Genomic DNA, 22887 nt, shown 5'->3' with positions numbered 1-22887 from the left:
CTGATTGAAACTAAACAAACTTTTTCCAATTATAAAATAACTTCAAAATAATATATTCATAAAAAAATCGTTTATTCATTTTAAAATATTATTTCAATCTAAAATATTCCATTTTTAAACCATTCAGTTTGACATTTTTCAATTAAGAAAAATAAGAATTACTTAATATTTAGAAATATCTGATTGTTCATTCAAAATCTTTAATTATAGTTAAATATCAAAAACTAAACCTTGAACGTTACATTTTAATTGTTCTATTTAAAAAAAATGTAATTTGTAAGTAAAATGGTTGAACTTCGATGTATAAATAAGAATTGAACACATTGTTTTTAAAAATTCAAGAAAGTTGAAGGAATATTTAGAAGTTTTGAAAAATTCAAATTCAATTTAAAATTTGAAATGGTTTGAAATAATTTAAACAAAGTGTGTACGTGTACCGCTAAAATATAGATTTTGGCAGATTTCGAACAAAAAATTAAAAAGATTTTTAAGAAATTGGAATGGCTTCAGAAGATTAAAAAACCTTTCCTATGAAAATTAATAATGATTTTTATTTTGAAAAGATAATTTTCAGTGATTATTCAAAAAGATTTAGAAAGATTTACAAAATTATCAAAAATCAATGTGGAAGATTTTACGGAAATTTGTTTAATTTGGCAGCATTTAATTAAAAATTGTTCACTTTAAAAGTATTAGTAGCTATTAGTAGCTTCCATTTTATATGTGTACATTATTTTAAAAGTTTGAAATTCAAGAGTTACACTTTGAGTGCTTTCATTTGCAGCTCAGTTTTTATTAATTCAAATGGACAATTTTTTAGCTTTAGAGTTCTATTTTTTTATTTTCATTGACCATGAAAAATTTTTGCGAAACGGAAAATGACCGGGAATTTTTTTGTTGAATTAAATCGGCCACCCTAAGTCGTCTATTATTCGTATTCTTCGCATAATCTGGATAAAATTGGTCACTACATACGTTAATTCAAGTTTATTTAAACTTAAATTCATTGGAACTTACATGAAATAGTGAAATAATTTTTTTTTAAACCTATTTGACAAAAATGTGTTTTTTCACTTTATAATATGGAAATTCTATCTAAAACTATTTGTTTTTTAAATGAATATTTGTTTTTAGTATTCAATCATTGTTTTATACTTCACAAAATTATCGTAAAAACACTTTTATGCAAAAATTAATGTACAATTTTAAAATTGTACCTTCTCTTTCTAGTTTGAGTTTTGGGCACCAGGTGGCGGAACGGTAGACCACCATTCCCGATGCGGTTGAAAATTCATCTTTCTTGGTTGAAAACTAAACTTTTTTTGTTGCATATTCGTTTGTTTTGGGTTGAAAATTAAGCTTTTAGCAGAAAAATAATTGTTTTGGAAGAAAATTGATTTATTTTTTGATAAAAAATTAATTCTTTTTATATAAAAAACCTACTACTATATTTTTGGTATTTATTATTGTATATTTTTTCAGAATTCATTTCTTTTGTTTAAAAAATCGGCTATTTTTTAGAAAATTTAATTATTTTGTTGAAAATCTAACTATTTTCACCAAAAAATCGTATTTTTGGGCAGATATTACACCATTTTGTTGAAGATTTGTCTTTTCAAATAGAAAATTTATGCTTTTGGATTGAAAATTCAACTTTTGGCAGAAAGCTCATATTTTTTGTATTAAAGATTCGTCTTTGTCAGTCGATAATTCAATTAGTTGGCTAAAAATTCAACTTTTTTGTTGAAAATTCGCCTAGATTGCTTGAAACTTAAACTATTCAGTCGTAAATGCAATTGTTTGCCTGAAAATCCAATTATTTGATTAAAAATAATTCTTTTAGCAGAAAAATCATCTCTTTTGGTTAAAAATTTATTTACTTTTTGGTTAAAAGTTCATTCTTTTAATTTGAACATTCCTTTAATATTTTTTTTCATAATTTATATATTTCAGTTAAAAAATCTACTATATTTAGTCAAAAATTTGATTGTTTAAAAAAAAATCATCGATTTTTGTTCAGTCACCTTTTTTGGTCGAAAATTCAACTGTTCTGAATTTAAAATTCATCTTTTAGTAGAAAACTTATCTGTGTTGTTTAAAAGTTAATCTTTTTTATTGAAAAGTCTTCTATTATATTTTTCTTTCAGAATGCATTCTTTTCATTGAAAACTCTACTATTCTTATGACATTTAAATTATTTTGTGTAAATTGACCTCAACTGTTTAGTTGAATATTCGTCTTTAAGAATAGAATATTAATCTTGTTGTATTAAAAATTCGTATTTTGACAGGAATGTCATTTTTTAAATGAATATTCATCTTTTCAAGTCTTGAAATTTCAAGTATTTATTTGAAAATGCAACTCTCTTGTTAAAAATTCAACGTTTTGGTTAAAAAATCGCTTATTTTGTTGAATATTTAAACAGTTTTGGTTAAATTATTGCTGATTAAAAACTAAATAACTAAGGGTTTTTAAATGGAGACCGAAAGAAAAGTTTTCTGTGTGAATGCACCAGATCTTGTTTTAAAATGAAAAATCTAATTTTTTGGGCAATAAAAAATAATAATAAACGGGTTTAAGGATTTTTTAACCAGTTAAAATATAAATAATTTAACTTTTAATTTAAGAAGTGTTTAGTTAAAAAAAAATGTAATCGTTCAATTTTTAATTTTTCTGGCTTAAAATTGCTTTAAATGATATAATTTTGAAAAAATTTAATTAATTGATTGATTCTTCAATTTAGACTTTAGAGCATTGGAAATTATTACGTGGAATTATATATTTAGAACTGAATTCAATCTTTGAACTCTACAATTTATAAAAGTTATAAAATTTATTTTGCACTTTAACTGCATTTAATAAAAAATTGTTGAGTTTAAAAGTATTAGTTGCTTCCATTTTATATGTGTAAATTATTTTTAAAGTTTGAAATTCAAGAGTTCCACTTTGAGTGCTTTCATTTGCAGCTCATTTTTTATTAATTCAAATGGAAAAATTTTTAGCTTCAGAGTTATATTTTAAAAATTTCATTGACCATGAACAAATTTTGCGACATCTTTTCAAGTTTTGAAATTTCAACTATTTACTTGAAAATGCAACTCTCTGGTTGAAAATTCAACTTTTATGGTTAAAAAATCACTTATTTTGTTGAATATTTAAGTAGTTTTTGTTAAATTATTGCTGATTGCAAACTACATAACTAAGGGTTTTTAAATGGAGACCGCAAAATCAGTTTTCTGTGTGAATGCACCAGATCTTGATTTACAATAAAAAGTCTAATTTTTTGGAAAATAAAAAATAAAAATAAATGCTTTGGAAAAGATGAAGAATTTGGCATTGAAAAATATGAGAATTTCTTTTTTAAACATAAGGTTTTTTATCCAAGTAAAATAAGGTTGCTATCACACATAACAATTCAAAGTTTGGATTATTTTCTGACTTTCCCTTTTCAAGATTAGTTACACATGCAAAATAAAAACAAACGACTAGTTGACACCTTTTTCCTGTCAATCTATCAAAACTGATAAAAATTGAGTTGATTAAAAAATCATGCCTACTCCTCCAGAAGTCATAAAATGTTACAAATATATAGATAACCAGCAAAAGAAGTACGTGGAAGAATTGCGGAAAATTGTTGGAATTCCAACTATAAGTTCCAATCTCAGAGCACATAAACAAATTTCTGCTTTAATCCATTGGTTAGAAAGTAGATTAAAGAAGCTTGGATTTACAGTTGCATTAAAAAATTTAGGAAATTATGTACCTCATGGACAAGCGGAGGAGGTACTGAAAGATGAAGCTTAATTATCAATTATACTAGTTTTTTTTATTGTTAGTCCTTAGTCAAGATTGATAATAATTTGGTTTTGCAGATGAAGATTCCATTTCTTGTTTTGGGAACACTGGGCAATGATACTAATAAAAAGACACTTTTTTATTACTGTCACTTAGATGTACTGAATGTTAAACGGGAAAAGTGGGCAACAATGCCTTTTGAACTGGTTGAAAAGAATGGAAAATTGTATGGTCGTGGAACTGCAAAAATGAAAGGACCACTTTTATCTTTTTTACATGCTATCGACTGTTATAAAGAATTAGGACTCGACTTGCCGATCAATATAAAAATTTTTTGTGGTAGGTTTTAAATGATTTCTGTAACTTCAACAATTGTGTGCTGTTAATTGAAGAATGAAGCATTATATAAATTTGTAAATGTTAAAAATTATATTATTCTAAGCAATTTTAAGTTAGCAACATTACAAATTCAGGGATTTGCAGTTTTCTTTAAAAGTGACCGCTTTTCAAATTAGAGGTGAATGTTTTTAAATTTTTATTAATTTCAAATAAAATAATTGTTCAATTGTTCTTTGTACATTACAATTTAAGACTTTCATTTAAAAAATCAAAAGTTTTAAATTATCAACCATTTTACATTGCAATGTTCAAAGTTAAAAATTTAAAATTTTAGTTTCAAATTTTTAGTCTTGAATATTTGATATTTTATAATTGCCCACTTTAAATGAACATTCAGATATCGCTAAATATAAAAAAATCTTTTTTCAATTACATTTGTTTCAATTAAGTGGGTTAAAAAGGGATATTTTAGACTGAAGCAGTGTTTGAATAAGATTTGAAATTGAAAAATAGCATTTAATTATGAATCTATTATGGATGAAATAAGTCAATAAAAATTTCCGAAATTTAAAAATGACCGAAAAAAAATTATCGAAAATTTTTATTAACGGAATCGATATATTCCGAAAGAGAAAGTTAACGAAAATAGAAAAAAATCGGAAATTAAAAATTCCCGAGGTTCTTAAATTAAGGCTTTGGCTACGTGAACCGAAATTTCGGTACAAATAGTTAGACACTCTAAAATTAACGAAATATGATCAAATATTACATTTAAAATTCTTTAAAATTTCGTAAGCTATTTTAAATTTTATACTGCAAGCATATAAAATAAAATATTATTCTAACAAATACGAAATGAATTTACTGAATTTTAAGGATTTGCAATTTCCTGTTTTAAAATTTCAATAATTGCACAATATTTGGAAGTTAATAATTTTGGTAATTTATTATTTCTGAAGTATTTTAGTTTTATTAAATCTCATTTTCTTAATATATTTAAATTTAAGTAATAAAAATTATCGGTAATTTTACTTTTTTTCAGTAATTCGAAATTTTACAGTATTATTCAACATTTGGGATTTTGCTTTTTTGGTAAAAACATGCCATCTCATCAACTGAGTTAAAGTTATCAAATATTTGAAAACATTAATAAAGTTTCCATCGAACTTTAACATTTGTTCAACTAATAAGTTTTAAAAATTCGAATAGTTTAATACTTAATATTAAAATCTATCAATTGTTCAATTTTGAACACATTTAGAATCGTCTTGTAAAATTAATTACTTTACAATTTTAAATAATTGAAATTATATTTATAGTTGATCAACTGAAAACGCTTTTTTTTACTTTTCAAATGTGAACTCCTAATTTTCAAATGCTAGAGTAATAAAACAATTGTTTATAATGTTTTAAACAAATTAATAAACAAAATCCACATGAAAGAAATTAATGCCCGCTTGCGATTATTAAGAGTTGCTGTTTGTCAGTTATTTACAAAAATTTTATAAAAAATACACACTTTTCCAATGAATAGGTTCAATTTTCTGTAAAATTAACCAAAAAGATCTTGCCAATGACTCATTCATGCCATTTTTTCAAATTAACAACTGTTAATTAATTAAACAATATTTATTAAAAAATGGCATTTTCAACAATATTTCACGAATAGGCCCAATTTTTGTTACGGAACCAATAAAAAATGTATTGTCAGTAACTCACAGCTGTAATTTGAATCGAATTGATAAAAAAATCAATTGTTTAAACAATATTTACAAATAAATGCACATTTGGAACACTTTTATAAGAATAGGCTCCACGTTCTTAGCGAAATCAACTAAAAATGTATTGCTTGTGATTCTTTGCTATGATACTTTTCGAACAGTCTAGAAAATTTAATCATTTAAACAATTTAAAAAAAAAAAAGTATATTTTTTCCACTTTTGATTCAATAGGCTTTTTTTCGTGGAATAAACTAAAAATGTCTTATTAATAACCCCTTCTTGTCATATTTGCTCCATCAAAAATAAACTTTGATTATTTAAACAGTATTTGTAAACAAATTCATAATTTTTCCCTCATAAATATTAATTTTTTTATGAAATAAAGAAGGAATGTCTTTCCAATTATTCGTTTGGTCAATTAGAACCAAAAGCAGTTCAATTTTTCAGGTATACTCAAGATATTTTATGGAATAGATTATTCACATTTTCGGTTGTGTTGTAGATAGACTTTTTCCTACTGAAACTAAAAAGATAGATATCATATTTTTTAAATTTATTTTTTATTCTTTATGACAGAAAGAGATAGAAAAAAAGTATTCTATTCTATCACTTTGTCATTCGAATTTTACGTTTATCTATTTTAATACTCCGTTTTCATCTATCACGTTATTTTTTTACTATCTTCTAATCAATCAAAAATTTCCTTATATCTTTTTCAATCTCCAATATTTTTCTATTCCTATGAATCTAAATTCCCGTTCATCTTTTTTAATCTCATCTTCTCTATCTTATCGTATCCTAGATCTATCAGCGTCTATCTTTTTCTATCTCTTTGTCAATCTAAATTCAAGTTTATCTTTTTTAATACCCTCTTCTCTATCTCACTCATCTCTATTTCATTCTAACTAAATCTAAATTGAAACCTTTTACTATCTCTCAATCAATAAAAATTTCTTTATATCTTTTTCGATGCCCTCTTTTCTCTTATTCTATATTTTACCTATTCACGTCAATATTTTTCTATACCTCTATCAATATAAATTCCCGTCTATCCTTTTTAATCTCCTCTCCTCTTCTCTATAAAATTGCACGCTGCATCTATGAGCGTCTATCTTTTCTAACTCTTTGTCAATCTAAATTCACATTTTATGTTTTTCTATACCTTCTTTCTATCACATCCTAATCTTTGTCTATCCACTTCAATCTTTTTCTATCTCTTTGTCAATCTAAATTTATGTCTTATCTTCTTAAATGCCGTATTTTCATCTACCTTGTTAATCTTTTACTATTTATCAATTAATCAAAATTTCCTTATTTTTTTCAATTACCTCTTTCTTCTGATCCTATCGTTTAACTGTATTCACTTCAATATTTGTCTATGTCTCCATCAATCTAAATTCCCGCCTATATTTCTTATTCTCCTCTCTGCTCGCCTATCTCAGCAAACCCTGCATCTATCAACGTATATTTTTTTCTATCTCTTTGTCAATCTAAATTCACGTTTTATGTTTTTCAATATCCTCTTCTCTATTACATCTTAATCTTTGTCTATCCACGTCAATCTTTTTCTATCTCTTTGTCAATCTAAATTTACGTCCAACTTTTCCAATACCAACTTCTCATGTATCACGTTAATCTTTTACAATCTCTCAATCAATCCAAATTTCCTTATACCTTTCTCAATCAACCCTTTTCTTTTATTCTATGCTTTATCTATCCTCCTCAATATTTTTCTATCCTCCTATCAATCTAAATTCCTGTCTATCTTTTTGTATCTCTTTGTCAATCTAAATTTAAGTTTGATCTTTTTCAATGCCCTCTTCTCTATCTCATTCTAAGCTTTTTCTCTTCACGTCAATCTTTTTCTATCTCTTTGTCAAACGAAATACTTTCTCAATTTAAATTAACGTCTATCTTTTTCAATCCTCTGTTCTCTATCTTATCCTGTTTTTTATCTATCTACGTCAATCTTGTTATATTCTTGAAAATGTTAGAATAGTTATATCCTTTCCTATCCTCCAATTTTTATCTTTATCAATCTTTCTACTTCCGGAAGGGTTGTGCACAAAAAGTGCTTTTGGCCACACGCTGTGGCAGCTGCCACTCTGAAAATACATAAAGATACCCTCCCGGTCCCATTGAAGCCGGTCTTGTTTTGTAATTCCAAGCAATGCTGACCCACGCAGTTTCTCAGGGCACAGGGCGAGAGACGGTTACGACTCTCGCCTCGGAAGGGCCGCAGTCCGCAAGTACTCAGTTGATTATATTGCGCAATATTATGCATTCCAATTATAAACGGTTCAGGCGGACCTGACTGTTTGCGTTTTGAGGGTACCGATTTAGTAACAAGGGCAGTGCGAGGCAACCCTCGAAACTGCTTCTATATGGGACTTGAAGTGTATTTCAAATTCGAATTTCCAAAAATTGCTTTTCAAAAACTTTAGAATAATATGAAAAATAATTCCAAACTAAAATAACAGAATCGATGAACGAGTGTGATAGTGAGGGAATTTCGGAAATTTTGAAAGACCTAAAAGCAAATTTCTTAAAAAATATTGACTGCGTCTTGATGAATGAAAGCAATTGGCTAGGCAGAGATTATCCCTGTTTAGTATACGGATTTCGAGGTGTTTGCTACTTTGATATAACAATTGAAGGCCCTTCACAAGACCTCAACAGTGGCGATTACGGTGGAATGATATACGAGCCTATGCAAGATTTGATATTTTTATTAAACAAACTCGTTGATCCGAAAGGTCGTATCCTAGTTCCCAATTTTTACGACGACGTAATGCCTATCACACCCGAGGAAGAATATATTTATCATCAGTTGAAAATAAATTTAGAGGATTACAAAAAAAATGTCGGTGTAACGGCATTAACGCATGAAGAAAAAGTTATGCGGACTTTGATGCATGTTTGGAGACATCCTTGTTTTAATCTACATTTTATCAATACTCCGAATAAATGCGACTGTACTGTCCAATTAGCGATACCGAAAAAAGTCAGTGCCAGATTTTCTGTGAGGTAAATTATACTTTTTTCGAATTTCTGTAGGGGAAAGCTCCCTGCAGTGCATTATAAAACCTAGAGTAGATAATGATTAATTAAAAATACTGATGTAATAAATTTAATTTAAAATTAATTATTTTACGTATATTGTTGCATTAACCACTGTAAAGAGCTTTCCACTAAAATGAAATTAATATTATTTTGTGTGATTAGCATCGTCCCTAATCAAGATCAGGAACGAATTCATACTTTGATATTGGAACATCTGAGAATGCTACTTCGTTCAAGATGTACCCCTAACAATGTCAGTATTAATGTCCACAATTCGTTGGATCCTTGGTATGAAAATTATTTGCATTGGAATTACAAAGCTGCGAAAATAGCAATTAAACAAGTAAGTATAAAAAATTGATTTGTTATCCACAGGGTGTCTACCCAAATCCTGGAGAAAAAATCCCTGACAATTATAAGTTCTTTTCAGGTCTGGCGATTCTATTAATAATGCTTTAATCAATTATATTACAAGTTGTTCTTCAATATATTAGTACAATCGATTAATTAAATATTTAAATAATGTTAAATAATAACAACATAATTAAGAATTTCTCCTTAAAGGCAATAAATTTGAATAATAATTCGAATAAATTTGCATATTTAGGTAAAATCAATAATTCAATATGGGTACTATATATCATGTAATAGTATTGCATTTTTGACATGACAGATGAATTCTTAACCAAATAGTTGAATTTTTATACAAAGATACATTTTTTACTAAAAAAAACGATTTTTTAAACAAAATATAATAATTCTCAACCAAATACTTGAATTTTGAACTAAAAAAATTAATTTTCTACATAAAAAATTGCAATCAAAGTGATGAATTTTCAACTAAAATACGAAATCTTCAACTTCAATACATACATTTTTAAACAAAAAAGATAAATTTGTAACAAAAGAGTTTCACTTTCAAAAAGATTAATTGTCAAAGAAATGATGAATACTTATCTGGAATACTTGAGTATTCAATGAAAAAGATTAATTTTCATATAAGAAGATGTTTTTCAAACAAGATAAAAAATTTTCTGCCAAAATATAAGATTTTTCAACGAAATAGAGATTTTCTTCTAAAAAGTACAAATTTTCACCCAAAGAGCTGAATTTTGAACTAAAAAATATCAATTTTTAACCAAAATGATAAATTTGTATCTAACATGATGAATCTTTGAATGGAATAGTTGAATTTTCAACCAAAAAGATGAATTTTCTACAAAAATGTTGAATCTTTAACTGGAATAGTTAAATTTCGAACCAAAATGATGAATTTGAAACCAAACTTCTACCAAAAGACGAATTTTCAAATGAAAAAGTAAACTTTCAACCAAAAATTGTATAGTTTCAGATGAAAAAACTAATGCATTTTTAACTAAAATGCTGAAATACTCCATTGGAATACTTTTATTTACGGTTAAAAAAATAATGTAGAAACCAAAAAACGAAATTAAAAAAAAAATAGTTACATAAATTTAAAAAAAAGTAATAAATTTTCAACTACAATGATGAATCTTCAACTTAAATAGTAGAATTTTAAACAAAAAGATGAATCTTCAACTAAAAAAGAACATTTTTCAACCAAAAATTAAGGAGTTACATTTTTCTTTCAAAAATGTATGTTCAACCAGAGATACAATTTTAATTAAATTGATGGAACATTCAAATGGAATAGTTACATTTTCAATTTAAAAAAATAATTTTCCATAAAAAATCAACAAACTTTGAAAATATATTGTTTTAAATTGGAATAGTTCAATTTTCAATAAAAAAATTAATTCTCAGTCAAATAAAAACCGAGTTTTCAACAAAATGGCTCATTTTTAAACCAGAGATGAATTTTCAATCAAAATGATAAATGTTTAAGCAAAAAAATTCATTCTTGACAAAGGAGTTTAATTTTCAACCAAGTAATTGAATTTTTATTCCAAAAAAGATTAATTCTGAACGAAAAATGGATTATTTGATATTTAAACTCAAAATATTTTTATTTTTAAGTAAAAATTGTCGAATTCAACCGAACAATACGACTTTTAAACATGAGTTGAATTTTCAACTAAGAAAAATTTTTCAGTGAAGAGAGAAAAAGTGGCCAGAAAAGTGTTAAATTTTCAAGTAAAAGGATTAATTTTTAATCAAGGAGATTAGTTTTCTACCAAGAAGAAGGAATTTACAACAAAAGACATTAAATTCAAAGAAGATACTTGAATTTTCAACTAAAAACGATCAATTTTCAACCAAGAATAGAATATTTAAATTTTCAGTTTAAAAATTCAAAGAAATAGTTCAATACAGTAATATAAAGATACTTTTATAAATGAAGAATCATTGTTATTCAATTTTATATGTATTGCAAAAAAAAAATAATTAGCACACTCTCGAAAACATTCCCAAAAATTTCCAGGTTTTTCTAGGTATATAGAAATTTCCTGAAAATTCCAAATTTTCCAGGTAGGGTAGACACTCTATATCCAATATCAATATAAAATATTTACACTTTACGATCACCGGTTGAATAAAAATAGAATTTTTCTAGTGTGGTCTGAAATTAGAAAGAATTTTTGAATTAAATCATTTTATAAGTAATTTTCTTTAAAAAATTCGTTTCGAATACAAAAGTTTTATATTTTCAATTATTAGAAGGCCTGCCACAGACTAATGTACTTGAAAAAAGTGACGAAAAGTGACTATACTATTCACCCAAAAAGAGGCCTATGTAGGGACCAGAAAAACAGAACACTATAAATAGAAATAATTTTAATTTTGCAAACTTCATAGTCTAAACTGCTAAAAAAAAGGGTAAATTTAAATCAAATTAATATAGGCGCCATATTTAATTCAACATGAAACCCTTCGAATAGATTAATTTTCTACTAAAAAAGATCAATTTTCAACAAAAAATAAATCGTCAAATAAAAAAAACAAGGAATTTTCAAGAAAAATAGTTAAATTTTCAAACAAAGAGAATATTCACGAAAATAGCTGAATCCTCAATAAAAAAGATGATTAATCTTAAAACTTTTCAAGAAAACATATTAATTTTTAATAAAAAAATAACAATTTTCTGCCGAAAGAAATTAATCGTTAACAAAAAAGTCAAGCGAAAAAGTTGAATGTTTTAGAAAAAATTTAACTTTGAAAAAAAAAATTTCAAACCAGAGAGGCGAATTTTCCACAAAGAAGTTGAATTTTTAACCAAATAATTATATTACCAATCAAATGGTCGAAATTCCGAACAAAAATAATTAACTTGAACTAAAAACTGTTGCATTTTCAACCAAATAGCTGAATTTTCAACGTAAACGTTAAATTTTCTAACAAAAAATATGACTTTTTTAACCAAATAGTTGGATTTTTCTATTAGATTCCATTAATTTATTTCGCATTAAAAAAAGGGGAATTTTCATGAAAATATGGGAAAAAGAGGAATTCTTTAACAATTGGGAAAGAGGGGAATGAGTGTGAATTGTGTTATTGAATAGGGTTTTCGCACCATAAATTACTATAGATTTCATATATTGATTAATATTTTTAAGATAAAATTGAAAAGGACATAGATTTAGGTGACCTTTTACTTTAAAAACAGTCACTATAGTGACTTTATCTTAAAAAATGGAACAAAAAGTGACTTTAGTCCTTAAAATGTTTAATAATTTCGCAATTTTTAATATTTTCAAATAGCATAGTATTTGAAATACGCAAATACATAAGTTAAAAAAAATCCTTCTAATTCTGATTGCTAATTCCATTGTTCGTAAAATTTGAAATCCTGTTGCAACTATTGTCTATTTCTAGAAACTCAGTACTTTAAAATAATTGTTGCATTCATAGTTTTGCATCATTTAAATTTTGTTTTTCAATCCAAGTTTTTAAAATTAAACAATACATATTCATATTTTATTTACAAAAACTAAACTTGCGGGCTTTTTATAATTTCAAATTCGTTTTATTTTTAATGCGAAAATTCTCAGCTTGAATTGTCTTAACATGAGCCAAGTTTCAGTACCTAGATTATTTAAAAATTAAATTTCATGAACTCTCTTTGTTCGATTTGTTTAGATATCAAAAGGATTTTTAATTTAAACCTTCGGACGAAAGAATTTTTTTTTATTTTATGCACATTTATTTTAAATGTTCTAATTCTTCGCTCCAACTTGTAAGGCTCGAATATTCAATAAGAAAATGTAAATAGGTTTTTAAAGAAGAAGCCAATTTGACACGAGAAGGGAAAGGATTTCCAATTCTTTTAAAACTGCGCAAAGCCTTGCCAAAGAAAAATATTCTTGTCCTGCCATTGGTAAATAACGAAGCAAATATCCATTCCGAAGATGAAAACATTTCCATCAAGAATTACATAGAGGGAACAAAGTTACTGGCCAATTATTTCCATCAACTAGGGAACGTCTCCAAATAGGTCTGAAAGGCCTTCTTGTAAAAATAAACTCTGATTAAAATTGATTGAATCCTTTAAATTATTTATTTAAAAGATTCAGAAGTCTTGACATTTGTACAAATCTGTAATGAACTATTTACAAAGCTAGAAATCACCTCAGATCCCTATAATGATCCATTCGTAAATTTGAATAGGTGCTCTATCAATTCGTTTTCACTATACACCTCATTTTCATTTATTTGTTCGCTATCATTTTCATTGAAAATATCTTGTACAGTTCCGGTCACGGTAACACTCGAATCTCGCGAATTCTTTTCATAAATACCACACGGAACAGTTTTAAAATTACTTTTGTCTACATTTTTCGCCTCCACAATGCTAATATCTAACGAATCTGTCGTCTCGTTAGATCCGTTCGTGAAAACCGAATCCTTTTGGTGCTTCCTTCGCAGAGTTCTTTGAGACGGCAAAGGAAAATTAAACTCTAACAATTTCTCGTATCCATCACTACCACACACTCTTCTAATTTCCAGCGCCATTGTCAAAGACTCCGCCGTAAATTCGTGTCTCGCGTAATCCGAGAACAAAATATCAAATGGCGTTTGTCGCTCATCCTCGAGCTGAAAGTGTCTCCGTCTTACAAGTGCTCGCATATTGTTCATCCTCCTCTTATAAGTTGTCGCGTTTCTTTCAGCTCGCTCGAGCAATTTCGACGCTTTGCCCACTTTCCAGTTCAATTCCTTTATCGCCCTCTCTCTGTTCCTCACCTGATACTCTAAATTTTTCTTGTTCTGATGCTCCACTGACAATGAACGCGACAACCTCCGGTTAACATCCTCAACAGCCTTAACTTTGTTCGTCAAGTCTTTAATTAATTCCTGCATCGTGACAACATTTCGTCTGCCACGCCCTTGTGTACTTTCTTTCCGATTTAACTTCGCCGATAGAATCGAGATTTCTCGATTCTTCACTTTCAGTGCATCGCTCACTTCAGTCACCTTCATTTCCATTCCTTTGTAGGCAGATAGGTGCTCGGTCAGTTGTGAAATGACTCCTTCTTGTTGCTCGACCTTCAGCTTCAAATCACGATAGATGTCCGTCGAAATGACACTGCAGTCATCATCGGATAATCGAGTTCTTTTTATACCACGTTTAGAAGTACCTTGACAATTAACCTCATCTTGAGGAATTTCTTGAATCTCATCATCTTGATATTCTCGATCTTGATTCTCATGATGATCTTGCGCTCCTACCTGATTTTCATCTTGAAAGTCAACTTCAATCAAATCAGATTCCGAGGATAATGCCATTCTTTCTTGCTTCAATTCTAATTTATTACTGTATTTCCCCAGATCGTCCGAATGAATGTCCTCCGTGCCAGCATCACTCATTCTCTCTGTTTTGATAATTTTTGGTAAGCTACTTTCTACTCTCACAATTGAGGTGATGCAAGAATCTCCGTAATCTTGGCGCTGATTCTGATTTTCTTCTAAACTGCAATCCAAGGATCGTTTCGAGCTGAGATTTTCTTTTCCCTGATTTAAACTATTCGAGTTGGCATCTGAAAAATCGCTCTCTGAACCACTTGGACTCTTGTTGAATGATCCATTATCAGAAATAATCCTCTCGATCGACTTCATAGTATCTTCTCTAACCTTCTTCTTGCGCTGTAATGCAGCTTTCAAATCTGAGACTTGATCGGTATTTTTAGCGCCTAGAACATCCTCGTCTGTATCTTCTATCAAGAAATCTCCATTTTTAAAACTAGGATTGATAAGAGACGATTTGCTGTTATCATCGCTGTTCTCCAAACAAGCTATCGTATCATTCGGGATCAGCTGACCATTTAAAATAGCATCATTCTTTTGCCAGCTGGATTCACTGTTCAATTCTTTCGTGTTCTCCATTTTTCGAATCTTACCTAGCGATTTATTTTTATACACCCTCAAGGTTGATTTTTTTTGTTTCGAGGACTCATCGTCAGAGTTGATTCCCTCATAAATTCGTTCCATGTTGCTTTCGACTTCATTGTAAATATCGTCGGTCGTAGCACGATCATCCATCTCATCCTTGACTTCAACTTTTATTCTAGAATTTATTGGCATCTGATTGGTTAAGATTTCAATAGGTTGAAGATGATTCGTAGTGTCTTCATTCTCGTTATTTATTATGATGTAGTTGTTACCATCATTAATGAATGATCCAATCTCTTGGTCGTTTTCGTCGGATATCATGATTACATTTTCATGCTGCAGGTTGCTAAGAGGTCCGGTTGTGATAATTTGGTACACATTATTTGCAGAGAGTCCTTCCTTTCCCGTTATGTTCTGTAAAATTGACGAGTTTTGGGAATCGAGGTAGACGACAGATTCATCTTCAAAGTCTTGGACTTCTCCGGGCGATTCCATGTAGACAAAGTTATCTTGCTCATCATCATCCTCATCATCATCATCATCATCGTCCAAGATTTCTATTCCACATTCGTCATCTTCACTCTCCCCATCGGCGCATAATCTTCTGCGTTTATTTGGCGATTTGCGGTTAGTTACCACCCTAAATATGGATGGTAACGCCCCCTTTCTTAATTTAAGTCTACCACACTGTGTAACCATCCATTGGTTGGCTGCAAAGTGCGAGTGACAGAGGAAAGAATTGTTGGAAGGTTCCCAATCCGCCCTGCCGACGCGATCTTTCCATATTTGTCGCAAAATCGGGTCGCGAGGGAAACACTTCATAGTGTAACCCTTTTCGCTACGATTATTACATCCAATAGCGGCACAGCCAGGCATTGTTGAGAATGTAATTTTACTCTCTGTGATATCTCTCTGATGTCAGGGATTCGAATAAATTAGAGACATTGCTTGCTTAATGATGAGCACGAAACATCTGAAATCAGATTTTATACCACCTGCATTAAAAACGCTGTGAGGAATCCAATTGATTGAATTAATGTCCAATATATTTAATCCTCAAGTGCTAGAACGGGTCCCAGGGACCCGGACGTTTATTGCAGCACAGTGTTTATTTCCAAAAAGTTGTCTCAAAATGTTTAAAATGTTTACTATACGCAATTAATTTTCATATATATTTTTAGAATATTCATTTTTGTGAGACTCTGGGCTACAATTTAAAAAAATGGAGTTGAGTCTATCTAAACCGGAGATATTTCAGTTTGAAGTTTGCTCGGGTCTGTTGGATCCGTTCTATGTGGAACGGAAAATGTCGTGGTTCTAGTACTTGAGGGTTAATAATTTGAAAGAAAACAAGCATTTTCAGGGAGGCAACTATTGTTTAAATTTTCATCTTCCGGCTTTTACCCGGTTCTTCCGGTAAATATTCGTGATTTCTCCCGTTTGAGAAAAAAACTAACTCTCTGCGAAACCCAATGTTTTCTTTCACATATATTATCTATTGCGAAAGTCGGTAAACATTATCAAAACATTTTTCAAGAAATTGATTGTCTTTTAATTAAAAAATAAGTAGGATAAGAACATTTTTTGCCTAATAAAGTAAAATACAGAGATCTGTCCTACACATTAAAAAAAGAAATTGAATTATATAATTTCTAAGTCGAAGTGCATAAAAATTAGCCAATTTAAATCTGTATTAGAGAATCATAAAACTAGTATGATTTTGGATTAAAATTTCGAAAATAGTACAAGATCAAAATTTAAAAAATGGAAAATTTAAAGATTCAACTATTGAAAATTAGGCCATTTAAAATTCAAAGAAATCGAAATTGTACTCTTTATAATTAAAAGCATTCGAAATTTAATAATTAAACATTGAAAACTTTTGAATTTAAATAATTCTAAACTAAAAGCAATCAATGGGAAACATTAAAAATTGAAAACATTTCTACTTCGCAACGTTAAAACTTAAACGAATGAGAACTTAATGTAAAACTGAAAAAAATATTAATCACCAAAAAAAGTGATATTCAAACTTTTTCATACTCAAACCATTTAAAATTTCAATTCTTTGAAATAAATTTAAATCGCTTAAAACTTAATAGTATTTAAATTGCTAATTATACTTTCAAAACTTCAATCAATTCAATTTTAATTGTATAATTAAAAACTATGAAAAGGAAAAATTTAGCATCCAACGTGAAAATTCATAACTTAAAAAATGTAACTATTTAAAATTACCGAAATTATCTATTTACTGATGTGACAATATTAGAAATTTTTTAATATTAAAATTTGAAATTATCCAACTTTCATTAATAAAATTTGTTAATGATTGGATTACAAATTTTCAATTTCAGAGGCCATGCATTACATATCATTTAAAATAGTACAATTTTGAACTTGTTTTTTTAAATTGTTCAATTTTTATTATTAAAATTTGAAAATGTCCTATTTTAAATATCTAAACTTGAATTTGCGTAACTTTTATTATTTATATTTTAAATGATTGGCTTACAATATTTGAATCTCAAGTGCTATGGTTTTTCTATTATTTAATTTGTTCTGCTTTAAATTTTTAATGGTACAATTTAAAACTTCTTATTTTGAAATGGTCCAATTTTTATTATTAAACTTTGAAATTTTCCAATTTTAAATATATAAAGGAAGTGTCGAACTTTCAGGATTAAAATTTTAAATGGGATTAAAATTATTCAATCTCAAGTGCCACGAATTATATATGTATATTATTATTTGTTGTGGTTTAAATTTAAAATCGTTCCATTTTTAAAGATTAAATATAGTAATATTACTTTTAGGCTCCGGCAACATTTGAAATTGTACAATTTGGAACTTCTAATTTTGAAATTGTCCCATTTTTAATATAAAAATTCGAAATTGTAAAATTTTAAATATTAAAATTTAAAATTGTCCAATTTTAAATTCTTAAATTTAAACTTTTCTGATTTTAAATAGTAAAATGGTCTAATTTTAAATACTTAAATTTAAAATTTCCCAGTTAAAAATATTTAAATTTGAAATTGTCCAACTCGTTATAATTCAATATTAAATAATTGGATTAAAATTGTTCAATGAAAAGAACCATGAACGATATATTATTTAATATTTTATACTTTAAATTTGAAATTGTCCCATTTTGAATAATAAAGTTTTAACATTTATCATTTATAAAATTACATTATTTTTTTTAATATTTATAATTTGACATTTAAAAACAAATTTTAATCTTAAATAATTCAATTAAAACTGTTTAATCTCAAGTGCCATGAATTGTATAATATTTAATTTTGTATGCTTTAAATTTAAAATTATCTCATTTTTTTAAATTCAATAGAGAAATATTGCTTTTATTATTGCTCAACATTTAAAATTGTGCAATATTGAATTTATTATTTTGAAATTTTGTCCAATTTCGAATATTAAAACTTGAAATGGTCTAATTTAAAATATTTAAATTTGAAATTGTCCAACTTTTGATATTTAAATTTTAACATTTATAATATTGCATTAATTAATTTGTTTAAATATTTATAATTTGATATCTAAAAACAAATTTTAATCTTAAATTCATCTCAAGTGCCATGAATTATACAATATTTAATTTTGTATGCTTTAAATTTAAAATTATCTCATTTTTTAAATTCAATAGAGAAATATTGCTTTTACTATTGCTCAACATTTAAAATTGTGCATTATTGAATTTATTATTTTAAAATTTTGTCCAATTTCGAATATTAAAACTTGAAATGGTCTAATTTTAAATATTTAAATTTGAAATTGTCCAACTTTTAATATTTACAATATTACATTAATTAATTTGTTTAAATATTTATAATTTGACATTTAAAAACAAATTTTAATCTTAAATAATTCAATTAAAACTGTTTAATCTCAAGTGCCATGAATTGTATAATATTTAATTTTGTATGCTTTAAATTAAAAATTCTCTCATTTTTTTTAATTCAATAGAGAAATATTGCTTTTATTATTGCTCAAAGTTTAAAATTGTGCAATATTGAATTTATTATTTTGAAATTTTGTCCAATTTTGAATATTAAAACTTGAAATGGTCTAATTTTAAATAATTAAATTTGAAATTGTCCAACTTTTAATATTTCAATTCTAACATTTATAATATTACATTAATTAATTTGTTTAAATATATATAATTTGATATCTAAAGAGAAACTTTAATCTTAAATAATTGGATTAAAATAAATTGTTCCATCTCAAGTGCCATGAATTGTACAATATTTAATTTTGTATGCTTTAAATTTAAAATTCTCTCATTTTTAAAAATTCGATAGGGGAATATTGCTTTTATTATTGCTTTACATTAAAAATTTGCAATATGGAATTTCTTATTTTGAAATATTGTCCAATTCAAATATTAAAACTGAAAATTGTCTAATTTTAAATATTTTATATTTGAAATTGTCCAACTTTTTATAATTCAGTTTTAAATAATTTGATTAAAATTGTCCAATCTCAAGAGCCATAAATTATATATTTATTTTTTTATGCTTTACATTTATGCTGCCCCATTCTTAATAAGCCAATATGAAAAAATATTACTTTTATGATCGCTCAAGATTTAAAATTGTGTAATTTGGAACTTTTCATTTTTAAATTGCCCAACTTTTATTATTTAAATCTTAAGTAATTGGGCTAAAATGGATCAATCTCAAGTGGCGTGAATTGATTTTTTTTGTGTGGTTTAAATTACAAATCTTCCCATCTTTTAATGATTCAATATGGAAATATTACTCTAGTGATCGCTAAATATTTTAAAATTGTACGATTTGGAACTTCTTACTTTAATAAATGGCCCATGTTTTTTATTAAAATTTGAAATTGTTCAACTTTCAACATGTATTTAAATTTTAAATGATTGGCTTAAAATGGTCGAATCTCAAGTGCCATGCATTTTTTATTATTTAATTTGTTATGCTTAAGATTTGAAATTGTACAATTTGGAACTTCTTATTTTAAATTGGTCCAATTTTTAATAATTTAACAAAAATTGTTCAAACTTGTGGTTTAAATTTAAAATCGTCCCATTTTTAATGATTCAATATGGTAATATTACTTTTAGGCTTCGGAAAAATTTTAAATTGTATAATTTGGAACTTCTAATTTTGAAATTGTCCAATTTTAAATATAAAAATTTGAAACTCTTAAATTTAAACTTATCCAATTTTAAATACTTAAATTTAAAACTGTCCAGTTAAAAATATTTAAATTTGAAATTGTCCAACTCGTTATAATTCAATGTTAAATAATTGGATTAAAATTGTTCAATCAAAAGAGCCATGAACGATATATTATTTAATTTTTTATGCTTTAAATTTGAAATTGTAAAATTTGTAATTTTTCGTTTTAAAATTGGCAAAAAATTTGAAATTAAAAAATTTTTAATATTTAAAATTGTCCAACTTTTAATATTTAAGTTTTAACATTTACGATTTATAATATTACATTTTTTTAAATATTTATAATTTGATATTTAAAAACAAATTAAAATCTTAAATAACTTAATTAAAATTGTTTAATCTCAAGTACCATGAATTGTATAATATTTAATTTTGTATGCTTTAAATTTAAAATGATCTCATTTTTTTAAATTCAATAGGGAATATTGCTTTTATTATTGCTCAACATTTAAAATTGTCCAATATTGAATTTCTTATTTTGAAATTTGTCCAATTACGAATATTATAACTTGAAATTGTCTAACTTTAAACATTTAAATTTGAAATTGTCCAACTTTTTTTAAGACAATTTAAAATAATTGGATTAAATATGTTCAATCTCAACAGCCATAAATTATATAATATTGATTTTTTACGCTTTAAATTCAAATTGACCCATTTTAATGATTCAATTGGGAAATATTGTTTTTATGATCACTCAACATTGAAAATCGTACAATTTGGAACTTTTTATTTTGAAATTGTCTAATTTTCAATATTTAAATTTGAAATTGTCCAACTTTTTATAATTCAATTTTAAATAATTGGATTAAAATTGTTCAATTTCAAGAGCTATGAATGATTTATTATGTAATTTTGTATGCCTAAAATTTAAATTTTCCCATTTCAAATGAATAAATATAGAAATATTGCTTTTATGATTACTTAGAAATTAAAATTGTGCAATTTTGAACTTATTTTGAAATTTTCGAATTTTAAATACTTAAATAAAAAAATTGTCCAACGTTTCGAATTTATTGTTTTGAAATATTGTTCAATTTCAAATATTAAAATTTGAAATTGTCCAATTTTAAATATATTATAAATAATTCGAAACTAAAAACTACTCACCTTAATATTTCAATAAGTGAATAAAAATTTCAACGTTGAAACTTAAAATAGATACAATTTTTTACTGCCTGTTATAATGTTTTGTAAACTAGATCCAGTGCATACAGGAAAATTTTAATAGCTATTTTTAATTATAATTTGAACAGTATTTCCATAAGGTAAAATAGAATTGGAAAAATTATCGTTCAGTTGAACTTTATCGGAAATTTAGCTATCATTAACCACTTAAGTATATTTTAGCAAGTAAAAAACGTGAAAAAACAGACAATCATGATGCAAAATCTGAGTTATCTGATTGCTAAAATTTTCAGTAACATTTTTTCAACGTTCAAACCGTAAAACGTAAAAATTCAGGGCGAAACCTAACCTCTGTAAAGGACCACGCCCGGTAGACGTTTATATATTTTGACAATTGAAACTAATTAATTCAATTTAAAAGATTCAAAGAAAAAATCTAAATCTTATTTCCGTATATTTATAAGTTTCTTCAAATAATCAAGTATATTCCAATGTTAATTAAAAGTTAATTAAAAGGCTAGAAAAGTAACATTTTAAAAGGCATTTCCTGAAGCTTTTAGCTACAGGTTATAAGTATAAATTTGAAAAATAAATAATAATATAATAATGAAAGGTCTTTCAGAAAGAAAGAAAAAGTGTGTAAAGTCGATTTTTACAGTATAATTTCTCACCTGATTAAATAGTTGACAAAGCTTCAAGGAAAAATGAATTGTTCATCCAAAGCCGAAATCTTATCAGCTAATGAATTTGAGGGATTTCTAATATATTTTGTATACCCTTCAACTTCACTGGAAACGTGTATTGATGAGCACTAGAAAACAATCACTTCTCAGTACGTGTTTCAACATTGTTATAACTTGTCAACATTTTATTTATTGGGTCAACAGTAACAGAGTTTACAACGCAACTTTTGTAATTCCAATCTTGTGCTTTTATACTATGTTAACCATCTTTATTTTAAGAAAACTGTTTTTTTCTGTATATATTTTTGATAGGTTAGCATGATTTATAAACAAAAAATGCTAAACACCACGAAAGATAGGTTATTTTTGTAGATGTGCAAAATATACCTCTCGGCTTCCATCCCTCTCTGCCAAATCACCATAGCGATCTCTGAACTTTAAGAACAGCCAATCATAGTTCGTTACACTAAGAAAGAAAAGGTTCAACCAATGAGGTGGTTTGATCGTGATTTAGGCGATTTGGCTCAAGTTTTCAATGGTTAAATTTGACATTATTGACTGTGAACAACTATTTGCACTATTTGGTCTACGTAACCTGACTTTGCGCGAAAACAATTGTTC

At 26.7% G+C, this 22887-nt stretch overlaps 2 protein-coding genes across 3 annotated transcripts; one reads left to right on the top strand and one right to left on the bottom strand.

The window, feature by feature from the left end:
• The first annotated feature begins 3379 nt into the window (after positions 1-3379).
• LOC117167610 (cys-Gly metallodipeptidase dug1-like) lies at positions 3380-13390 on the top strand. Of its 2 annotated transcripts, none has more exons than XM_033352670.1 (5): positions 3380-3783; positions 3873-4134; positions 8612-8882; positions 9081-9261; positions 13111-13390. In XM_033352670.1, the coding sequence occupies exons 1-5, from the start codon at positions 3550-3552 to the stop codon at positions 13330-13332; spliced, it is 1170 nt and encodes a 389-aa protein (XP_033208561.1). In that variant the 5' UTR covers positions 3380-3549; the 3' UTR covers positions 13333-13390. The 2 variants fall into 2 exon arrangements, with proteins under 2 accessions (XP_033208561.1, XP_033208560.1); XM_033352669.1 differs by having other exon boundaries at positions 3399-3783; positions 8336-8882.
• On the bottom strand, positions 13377-22703 carry LOC117167609 (MATH and LRR domain-containing protein PFE0570w-like). Its single transcript, XM_033352667.1, has 3 exons — positions 22654-22703; positions 22255-22394; positions 13377-16197 (listed from the first exon to the last, which is right to left on the bottom strand). The coding sequence occupies exon 3, from the start codon at positions 16098-16100 to the stop codon at positions 13476-13478; it is 2625 nt and encodes an 874-aa protein (XP_033208558.1). The 5' UTR covers positions 16101-16197; positions 22255-22394; positions 22654-22703; the 3' UTR covers positions 13377-13475.
• Between the last annotated feature and the right edge of the window lie 184 nt (positions 22704-22887).

Source organism: Belonocnema kinseyi, chromosome 2, assembly GCF_010883055.1.
Source record: "Belonocnema kinseyi isolate 2016_QV_RU_SX_M_011 chromosome 2, B_treatae_v1, whole genome shotgun sequence".
Lineage (NCBI taxonomy): Eukaryota > Metazoa > Arthropoda > Insecta > Hymenoptera > Cynipidae > Belonocnema > Belonocnema kinseyi.
The sequence above is the reverse complement of the archived record's forward strand: the minus strand, read 5'-3'. Positions and strand labels throughout refer to the sequence as shown.